We start from the raw sequence: 10,836 nt of genomic DNA, 5'->3' as shown, positions 1-10,836 counted from the left end.
TTGCCTCATTAATGCCACACTGTAACACCACATCACAGCCAGATCACATTTTGTAACATTTACACGTAGAAAGAATACTGTGTGGGGCATGGTGTCTGTAGCAGAAATTTGCCTGTAACTTATGGGACTAATTCTGCCATTTCTATACTGCTGGGAACTTTTAGGATCTAAAAATTCTGGAAGCTTCTTCTAGCGTCGGTATATCCTCGGGGTTACCTCTGCTGTCACTCAAGAGACACTGAGAAACATCTGTATGGCTGAAACCCCCATTCCCCTGTCATCTCTCCTTGAATCGAAAAGAGCATCACCTCACTGGTAAATCAGTCAGAAGATATTTCCACCGGTGAACAGATCTAAAATGAAATACTTGTTAAATGTCTTTACATGGCGCCCCCTAGTTTCCCAACCCATTTCAATGTCTCCCATTTTTTTTTATTGTGGCAAAAACACATAACGTGAAATGTTCCATCTGAGTGTTTCAGTGTGTTCGCTGTAAGTACATTGTGCTACGACAGATCTCTAGAACTTTTCATTTTGCAAAAACGATACCTCTGGAACAATAACTCCCCTCTCTCCTCTCCCCGCCAGTGTCTGGCAACTGCCTTTCTACTTTCTGTTTCTAACAGTTTGACTACTTTAGATACCTCATATAAGTGAAATCCGCCTTATGTTTCTTAAATGTAATATCCTGGAAAATGTTTTCTTCATCTGTAAAATGGATAGAGTCCTGAAGGAGAGCTACTGGCCTTACTGTGTTGCTCACCTTCCCTAATTTTATTTAACAATTATTCCTTATGGTGTAATAAAAATGTCATGATCGAGTTTACGAGGCTCAATGCAATCTTTGTTATGTCAGATTATCTCGCCAGGGAATGCGAAGGGGTCCATGGGTTAAAAGTGGATGTTGATTTCCACAGCTGTTTATTATGATTCAGCCTCTTTAATATTTGCCACCCAAACGTCATGCACATGGTATTGCCTTTCTGAGTTACAAGTTCATCACAAGAGTGAGGCCCGAATGTAATATATATGGTAGCCAGTTTTTAACACGCATTTAAAGAGATAGGTCCTCATTGCCCATCCTACAATGGCAAGAGAACCTCAGAAGGAGCCTGGGCTGTCCGCAATTGCACCTGCCTTAGAAGTCAAGAAGAAGTGGTTTTCTGGGGTCGCTCCTCCAATCATTTTACATTTAGCCTGGGGATCATTTCCAACGGGTCTATTGCTGCTGACCATAGAATCTCATTCTCGCATTCTGTGAGTTAAGGGAAACGTGGGTAACCTTATCCACATGTCCTTTCTGAGAAAAGAGGCTGACAACTTCTCCTGATCTCCAAGCAGCAGAAATTCCGGAGTGCAACAGCTGCTAGGGCCCTGACCCTGAACTCCTCAACTTCTTCCCTGCCTTCCCACCTCCTTGCGTACCAGCCAAAGGAAGTTTTCTGCTTCTTTCTTTTCTTTCTTTCTTTCTTTTTTTCTTCTGGTAATGAGCCTCAAAGAGGAGTATGTGAACACCTACTCTGGCCAGAAAGACCGCTGACATCTGGGCATCAAGAGCCTTGAAAAGGAGACTGTCATCTAGACTTATCCAGAGATAAGTCTATTCCCATTCTCCCTAAAAAGGTCTGCGATCTTTCCTATAGGCTAACACCCTCTGCTGATCCAGATGATTCGTACTCACTCCGATGCTGAAGCAAATGATCTTTGTCACCAGGGATACCTGAAAGGCGCAATGTTGTACACTCTGTGCGGGCAAATTTCCCCAGAATGATTATTTCGTATTCTCCCTGCCACCAAACACATCTTCCCAAGGACCCGGTTAGTAAGTGCCCCCTCACCCCCACCCAGGGACAGCTCTGCGTAAGTGGGATGATGTTTACCATGATGACCATCACTCGGGCCCCCAGGATGTTTGAGAAACAAAAATAAGCTCTGCAAGTTTGCCTGAGTTCTGCGGACTCAGCAGGCCCCTGCTGGGACCAATCAAGAGCCGCCTTTGGAAGAGATACGGCCGCATTCTTTCCAAGGTGCTGATTGGCTTTGAGGGATGGGCGGGGCTGCTGCCTCCTGTCCGGCTTCCCATAGGTGAAGGCAAGCTAAGGTGGGTCCCCAGCAAGATTTTGTCCCTGGAAGATAGGCAAAGTCCTGGGGATTTTTTCTTTCCCCTGCTCAGGAGGCCCAGGCTCAAGCAAATTATAAGTGGGAAACCCATTGGAAGGAAAGAAATTTGAACCGACTTAAGGTGCCAGAGAGAGGAGCAGCCCTCTCTGAAGTCTGCATCTGCCGCTGACAAACTTGGGGGGCTTGCGTCCAGGGAGGGGGGTTCAGCAAGCACAGGCAGGGGAGAGACCGGTCCTGCCCAAACAGGCCATCAGAGAGGGGGAAAGTGATGGAGGGGACCACTCTGTGCGCTCGGTGTTTTTAATTTTTTTAAAAGCCTTTCGATGATTTCTCCAAGGCTAAGCAGCAGCCCCAGAAGTGTGGTCTTGACTGGGTAGGGGGGCCTTTTGCGGAGCCCTAGAATGAAGCTACTCTAGCAGTGGCCACGCGAAGGGGTGGGGGGCCCAGGATGCCTCGGCTCATCGTCCTGCATCGCTCCCCTTCTGCCGGGCGCCAAACTATGCTCACCAGTCCCACCTAAACAAGGAGGCGAGGAGCCCAGCCTTTTGTGCAAACAGGAGCTGTAACTGCCCTCCTTTTCTGCCCCAAGACAAGAGAGGGCTCTTGGAAGCCGCGAAGGCTCTGAGAAGTCTGTTCCGGACCGAGCCGTCGCTGGAGGCCCCTGGCGGCGCGCCCGGGCGCGGAGCTCCGCGATGGGCCTGCTCCAGGGCCTCCTCCGGGCGAGGAACCTGCTGCTCGTCATCTTCGTGCCGCTGATGCTGCTGCCTCTGCCCGTGCTCCACCCCAGCAGCGTGAGTACTGTCCCCTCCTGTCCCTGCCGGCCATGCGCCCGGCGCCGGGGCGGGGGCGCGAGGGATGGGGTGCCGCGCGCCTCTCCACAGGCTTTTCTCCAGGGCTCAAGGCTTGCACGTGTCTTTCTGGGGAGGTTCAAATGCTTTCGGCGCCCCAACTGCCGCTTTCGGTCCCGGCCGCGTGGCCCCCCAGCCTGGGTGAGTTTGGAGGGGCGGCCGAGCCGGCTGATGGGGGCTACACCACCACCCGGCCGCCTGAACCGGCCATAGGGGACCCACTCCGTGCCCGTACGGAGAAGGACACGGTGCTGGGCCTGCATTTGCCCGGGGTCACATGTGACCCTCTTTCCTGTGAGGGAGTCGGAGAGAGGGAGGCCCCCCCGTAAGGACCCTTGGGGGGGGGCGGGGAGGATGGTCAGGGAGGGGGTTGCCCGTGGGACTGGGGCTGGCGTGTCGCTGTGGGGGCTCCTCCCCACCCACCCACGGTCTGTGGCTGGCCACCCTGGCTTCTGATAACCACGCTTTGAAATGTAATCGCTCAAGTTCCCTCTGAACTTTACATTCAAAGCGGAGCTTGGCACGTTGCCCCAGTGCCATGCCTATGGCCCTTTGAGTATTTGCATCCACTGTGTTTTCTCTGTGCCCTTGAAGAGGAGGCATTCAATGACGCCATAAAAAAGAAATACGGAAGCCCCCAACTCTAGACCATGACCTGATTTTTGACAGGGTTTGCATGAGCAGAGATGCTGAAAGCTTTGGCTCTGCCTTTGGCTTGCTTCTCAGACCATTGTTGGTCTCCTTTCCCTTTCTGTCTCCCTCCTCTTCCTCCCCCTCCTCCCCTCCCTCCTCCTTCTCCCCCCTCTTCCTCTCCTCCTTTCAGGGGCTTTACCCCTCCTCCTGCCGCCACTACCCTTAAGACTTTGGGGAAAATAAGCTAAGAGAGGTTAATCGTGTTTGTGGGAGGGGGAGAGATTTTCCAAGCAGCTCCCTGAGTAACTTGGTAACCGACATTGAGTTATAAAGTTAAATAGAGGGGATTAGAATGGCTCGTCTTAAAAACAAACTGGCTTAAATCTTTACTAGAATAAATATCCCAGAGTGCCAGGGAGACGCTGATTAACACCAGGCTGGGATTAGCAGACAGTGATTGCTGCTGACAGTGTCCCTACGTTTACACCAGTCAATTCTCTGATCTGTCCAAATGACCTGATTTTCTTTCTTTCTTTCCTTCTTCTTATTTTTTCTTCTTCTTGGTTTGTAGTTGTTGTTTTTGCTCAATATCAGGGTGCACTGAAGGGAGCGTTAACCAAAGACACATCGCCCTCTTCCCCGTGGCAGTATCAGACTCCTCTGTGGCCCCCCCAAGTCAGCCCCGTGTTTGGGGTCCACGAGTCTAGGGCGTGGCATTGCCTACATTTCATTCTGGGGCCCTGGCTTTGAGTTTCTGAGTCACCAAGGACAGTAAGAAGCATCCACAAGAAGAAAAAAATAAGTTATTGAAGTAAGCAAAACAGTCTACAAATTCGACGGAAGACAGGTGCTATCTAAAAGAGGAAGGGCAGCCGGGCTCTGTTTGGATCCATAAGGAATTTTCGAAGAGAATTTTTAAAGCTGGACTTACTGAGGCCAAAAGATGCGGCCCTTTCCTGACCTGGTCCCTTCTGTCAAACTGAGTCGGTGACATTTGGGGGCCAGATAATTCTGTCTTGTGGGGAGGGGCTGTCCTGTGATTGTGGGGTATTCAGCAGCCCCCCGGGTCTTTCCCCATTAGATGCCAGCAGCACACACTGCCCGCCCCATGATGGCCACAAATGCTTCCAGATATTACCCAGTACCCCTGGGGCTGGTGGGGTGGGGGTGCAAAAGAAAGTCGACATAACACTACCTCAGGGCTTCCCGGCCAGCGCACATGGGTTAGCGGAGGGTGGGTATTTTGACTCCCCTGGGGACAGCTAGCTGGAGCCCCGAGTGGCCAATGCCTTCTGAGCCGGACAAAGCGTGCTTGCCACTTACCCAGTTTGCCCTGCAAAGATGATTTCTCCGCGTGTCACCGTGTCAACAAGAGTTCTGCTCTTCTTCTACCAGGACATAAGAGCATCTTGAGGTGGCCGGTGCCCGCAGCGAGCACAAACCAACACGTAGAATGTCTCTGACCCATTCTTTTCTCCTGTGTATTAAACTTTTTAGGTTCTGATATTTAATCCTCAGGATTCCTAAATGGGCCTGTCTGCTCTGGGTTGGAGCTGAGAGACATGGCCTGGCCAGGGGCTCCTGGCCTGCTGTTCTGATGTTTCTTCAAAGTGACAAGCCACAGCTACGTTTTAGGAAGGATTAGAAGGACCTTCCCTTTCTTCCTGCCCAGCTCTCTAAAGCCCAGGGGCCCAGACTCAGTTTACCACGTTACAGAAAAGAAGGGCATGGGCAGTGGGGTGGGGGTGGGGAGTCCGTCCATAAGTTAGCCCTGCTTCAGGGTCCCTGGTGGGACAAAGGTCCCGCCCAAGCCCCAGGCTAAACTGCAGAATGGCCTCACCTTCATTTATGACAGCAAATAAACAGACCTCAAGCCCCTTCCAGTGAAGTTGGAATGGAACATCAGTGAGGTGATTGAACAGCATGGAAAAGGAACGGATGCAAACGTCAGTTGGTGGCAGAGTCAGGAAACATCCAATGTGGGGAAATGCCACTTCGGAGGCTTTGAGCTCCCTGCTTTATTTATAAAAGGAAGCAAAAAAGAGCCAGCAACGCTATCCTTTGAAGGCACTGCCTGAATACTCATCAACGCCTACATACCTGTGGACTAGTGGCAGCAATAAGGGATCGAGGGTTTCCAGAGTATTCTCTCTGATAGGTAGCTAAGAAAAACCTGATAGCCAACCAAGGAACCCAGTGCAGCTCAACCAATATTAAAATGTCTACCTGCCAGACCTTGGCCAGATGTGGAATCCCAGGATTCCTATAATCAAACCTCATGAGAGTATTTGGGGTTATCTAAATATCAGCTTGCCCATTGAATTTTGAGAAGGTTCAGAAGGAGCAAAAGGAAGTTTATGTAAACTCCATGGCTGGAGTGGGTGAAAAATATGTAAAGTCCCTCTGGAGACCTTCTCTTGGCCATTCTTCTGCTCTGAGGAAAGTCCAGGGGAAAAAATGGTGATGGTAGATTATCCTGTTCCTTATAATGCTGGATGAAGGGGAACCTGGATGGCTCAGACGGTTAAACATCTGACTCTGGATTTCAGCTCAGGTCTTGATCGCAGGGTCACGGTTTTGGCTCTGTGTGGGGCATGGAGCCTACTTAAAAAAAATTCTGGATGAAGGTGGCTTGCTGACTTCCTCCAAGCCAACCCATTCTAATTCCTAAATTTACCTTGGCTTACCCAAATCCTCCTAATTCAAACTAAAATGGTGCCTGGTAGAAAGCTCTTTCTGTCTATCATTCTTTCTCTCCGTCTGTCCCCCTGCGGCCCCTTCCCCCCACCCGCCTTAATTTGCGACTCTGTAATGACAAGAAAGACTGAAGATTCTCAGTGAGGGACAGATATTCTGTCTTCTTTATCTTCAGCTGAGTTAAGACTGTTCTGTTTCTCAGAAAAGATATGAAAACAAGTGGGCTCAAGTGGGGTAAAGGGCTTTGAACGTCTTTAGGTAGTTTTGTTTCTGCAACAAAGGGGGTATGTCTCTAAATTGCATTATTTTCCATTGGAGCCCTCCACCACCCCCAGCACCCCCCCCTTACTGATTCTGTTGTCTTATCAGTGACTTCCAAACATTTTAACTTCTCTCTGATCTTTTGGCCCCAGAGGAAATCTCAGCGGGAGCTACAGTCAACACCTGTTGGGCCCAGTTCCCATTTCCCAAACCCCAAGACAGTAATCCATGCATATCAGGAGGGAGCAAGGTCCTATCCAGCCAAGCTGGGTTAATCACTCCTGACGCCCCTCACTGATCATGGCGACCTTTTGTAACTTTTGTGCAAGAGTTTGAGGAGGCTTGTTCTGAATCCAAGGGAGAGATAAACAGAACAAGATTTGTCAGGTTTCTTGACCACCCGCCAGCCTCAGGGCACGTCAGACCGGAGCCCAGATGGTTTAGAACTATGTATAAATTGAAGAACACACAGCCAGCTTGGACCTTCTACACAGTGGCCCTCCAGGTCCATTGTTGGGGCCCTTGGATAGTGACCTCTCCCAAGAGTAAGCCAGCGACTTTTCTCAGCACCCTTAATCAGCATCATTCTGAGTAACCAGAATTACTAGAGGCTGAAGTTAAGGAGGGCCCATTGTTGATACAATGTGGTGCTTTTTTATTCTGTGCACCCAGATGTTGTACAGCCAGCAAAGGGAGGGGGTTGGGAAAAACTCTGGTAAATTTCCAGCCCTTCCCTTCCAGGTAGACAGCACTTTTTATTCCCTATGACTCATGGCTGCTTCTCTGGGCGTCAGGCAGGTGGAATGAAGTCCCAGAGCAACGAGAACCAGATATTGGCCAGGGCAATGGTTCTCACCCCGGGACAGATTTCCCCACCCCCACCCTGGGGGACATTTAGCAATGTCTAAAGACATTTTTGGTTGTTCGAATGGGGAGGTGCTACTGACATCCAGTGGGTAGAGGCCAGGAATGCTAAACATCTTAATGCACAGGGCAGCCCCCTACAGCAAGGAATTATCCAGCCCCCAAATGGGCCAGTCTCAGAGCTCACATATGAACTGGTTACACAAACTGATGCCTACTTTCAACACCCCCAAAAACATCTGCGCCCAATCAACTCGACACCAAGTTACCGTGCTCCATGTTAAAGCTGTGAACTCCAACTTTAAGGGGTTTGATCTCGGGTCTGGACACTACAGTAAATTGGGGTCCCCAACCTGCACAGTTTCAAGAACGGGCAGAGCTGGGACATGGTAAGTCTGGCAGCCACCCTTCTGCAAACCACGTGCCAGGCCCTGGTCCACCCAAGGAGCAGCCATTACTTCACACACCAAAGTGTGGGCCCTGCCACGTATCTACCACAGGCCCCTTCCAAGGCCGGCTCTGCACACCCCAGGGCCCTGCCCTGGCGCCCATGTTTGAGTCTGGGTACCAGCTGCCTCCGCCCGGGGTCTTGTTTGGATTCTCAGCAGCAGTGGCTGTCCCTGTGACTGATGGCCCATTCTCCTTCCTTCCTTTCCAGGAAGCTGCGTGTGCTTACGTGTTGATCGTGACCGCCGTGTACTGGGTGTCTGAGGCGGTCCCCCTCGGAGCTGCGGCCCTGGTGCCTGCCTTCCTCTACCCGTTCTTCGGAGTCCTCCGATCCAGCGAGGTTAGACCGCTTGTGGCCCAGCCCCCTGTCGGGTCCCCGCCGGGCCGGTGAAAGTGGGCTCAGGGTGAAGGGACAGTCACAGAGCACTTGAGGAGGGGGCTTTATTCACCCTCTGGAACACTCTCTTAGCACTAAGCCTTTGCGCCTGCTACTCCAGACCCTGCGTACCTCTCCCATGACCCTCATATCCTTCAGACTGTCTCTTTCAGGAAGCCTTACTTGGTAAGTCACATCCAATTGCTCCTTTGGCCTGAAACCCTCTAGGAACTGTGTGATTGGTACATATAAGTAACCTGCTGTTGACCTTTGTCAGTCTTTTGTATGCCCACTTAAAGCATAAGCACTCAAAGGCAGGAATCAGTTTCCCAGGTCTTTGGAATCTTATAAACCTGAGCCCATATACAGTAGGTGCTCAATAAATGTTTGTTGACAGAGAGACTTACCATGCTTTCCTGAGTCCTGACAATGTTTTCATACACTTCCCCTAAAAAGAAAAATTCCATTCCTTCTTCCCCAACTCAAGATTACTGCATATTGCTTCCTTGACTGCTGTCTACCTAGAACCTGCCTTCTCTGTCGACTCTCTCTATGCCCTTCTTAAAAACTCAAACAGGGGGCGCCTCGGTGGCTTAGTCAGTTAAGCGTCCGACTTTCCCTTAGGTCATGATCTCACAGTTCGTGGGTTCGAGCCCCTCGTCGGGCTCTGTGCTGACTGCCAGCTCAGAGCCTGGAGCCTGTTTCAGTCTGTGACTCCCTCTCTCTCTGACCCTCCCCTGCTCACGCTGTCTCTCTCTCTCCTAGAAATAAATAAAACATTAAAAAAAAAAAAAAACTCAAACAGAAATTCTAAGTCCAGGTTGTGGTCAGCATTCAGGGCAAACACTCACACCTACCACAAGTGGGAAAGAAGAAAAACACAACCAGAACCCAGAAGCAAGATGAAAGACGGCCCTCGTTCATTAACACCTGGTTCTATTTAGACTCTTGTTATAGCACGTGGTCTCTGATTCGAGTTTCTAATAAAGATTGAATGGCAGAGACTAAGGACAGAGGCACAGAAGAAAAATGAAAGTGAATTGATGTCTGCTGGGCTACTAGGTATCAGGCACTATGCTGGGAGTACTAGATCAGTTATGCAATACCCCTGAGATCTCTACCAGTGGGGGTTAATATTCCCATTCTACAGATGAGGAAAGAGGCTCAGCGAGTTAAGAAACTCACTCAAGATCACAAAGTAGTAGAACTGGATTCAAACTCTTATCTAGTAGATTTCAAAGTCTATATTCTTGCCTGCTATGCCAGAAGAAAGACATTCCATAAAGTAGCTTCATGGGGAGTTATTACTAAGAACTCTGCATCTCTTTTCCTGTGTGATGTGAGGAAGAAATAATGAAGCTGGGCCTACCTATGGGATGCCGTAACCATGAGAGACAGAACTGTTTTGGAAGTCCAAAGACAGAATTAGGCGATCCGCTAATTGTTATGCTTGACTTCACCTGAATAGATTGTCTTTCTACCAGATGGACTCAACTGGCCAGTGCTTTGTTTGTTTGTTTGTTTGTGTTTGGGGTGTTTGGGGTTTTGGTCTTGGTTGTTTGTTTTATTCTGTATTATTTTAGTTTTGGGGTGAGAGGGTTGGGGACAATGCGTAGCCATAGTAGCTTTAAGTTTCCCCAAAAGAATAGAATCTCCTAACCATCAGCAGTGCTTTTGTTCCTTGGAGATGGGAACAAATCCAACATCTGGGGACCCATATAAAAGCTAGCCTGTAACCCAAATCACCGGGGGTTGCTCCAGTGCGTCCCCTTCCTTTGTGGGAAAAACAATAGGTAGTGTGGTCTGTTTGCATGCCTAAAAGAACCAACCTTACTGTTTATTTATTTTTGAGATAGAGAGAGACACAGAGGGGAGGGGAGGGGCAAAGAGAAAGAGAGGGACACAGATCCGAAGCAGGATCCAGGTTCTGAGCTGTCAGCACAGGCCCTGACCCAGGGCTCAAACTTACGAACTGTGAGATCATGACCTGACCTAAAGTCAGACGCTCAACCGACTGAACCACCCAGGCACCCCAAGAACAACCAACCTTAAATAATGATTTTTCTTAAGAAAAGTGTTTAAGCTTATTCTGCATGTTTCTCTTTAAAAGCGAGAAACCAAAAGCGAATGAGTCAGGGAGTGAAAACAGAAGGCAGAGAAAAGAGTGACGTTACAGAAAAAATTGAATCTTAGCATTTAAAGTGAGCTATTAATTAAAGATTTCTGTCTTTGTATTTCACTACAAGCAGCCTCAAAGTCAACAGCACACTAGCCTTGAAGTAGATGATGTCCCTATTTCTCCAAGGGCTGCCAGAAGCAGGAATCCTCCAGAGGGGCGGTCCAATCAGCACCTCAGCACTGTAGAGATGTTGCTAGGCAACCGTTCATCCAAGGGCCCGCCCCTTGGAAAGCCAAACCTACAAGGCTCTGTTGAGTCAGTGGTTTAAGGGATAACGTGACCTTGTGAGGAGAAAAGGAAGACTGTCAGATGAAGGATTAGGCATCATTATTGCTGGGGCTAGAGATGGAAAACATTGGAGGAGCCAGAGTGCAAGTCTTACTACTTGAGGTGAAGAATCCTACCCTATC

At 49.5% G+C, this 10,836-nt stretch overlaps 1 protein-coding gene across 5 annotated transcripts in view; it reads left to right on the top strand.

Moving 5' to 3' along the window:
- The first annotated feature begins 2,083 nt into the window (after window positions 1–2,083).
- SLC13A4 (solute carrier family 13 member 4) overlaps window positions 2,084–10,836 on the top strand; it is a 45,820-nt gene continuing 37,067 nt past the window's right edge. The window contains exons 1-3 of one of the 5 annotated variants that reach the window (XM_039243375.1): window positions 2,084–2,101; window positions 2,711–2,912; window positions 8,083–8,211. In XM_039243375.1, coding sequence (XP_039099306.1) covers window positions 2,814–2,912; window positions 8,083–8,211 — 228 coding nt within the window. In that variant the 5' untranslated portion in view covers window positions 2,084–2,101; window positions 2,711–2,813. Of the gene's footprint in view, window positions 2,102–2,135; window positions 2,913–8,082; window positions 8,434–10,836 lie in introns of those variants that run through there. The other 4 variants (XM_039243365.1, XR_005530382.1, XM_039243397.1 and 1 more) reach the window with 4 other exon arrangements.

The sequence above is a fragment of the Hyaena hyaena genome, unplaced genomic scaffold (genome assembly GCF_003009895.1).
Source record: "Hyaena hyaena isolate Hyena2069 unplaced genomic scaffold, ASM300989v1 scaffold_8, whole genome shotgun sequence".
NCBI classification, from domain to species: domain Eukaryota; kingdom Metazoa; phylum Chordata; class Mammalia; order Carnivora; family Hyaenidae; genus Hyaena; species Hyaena hyaena.
This window is presented reverse-complemented; position numbering and strand designations above follow the sequence as displayed.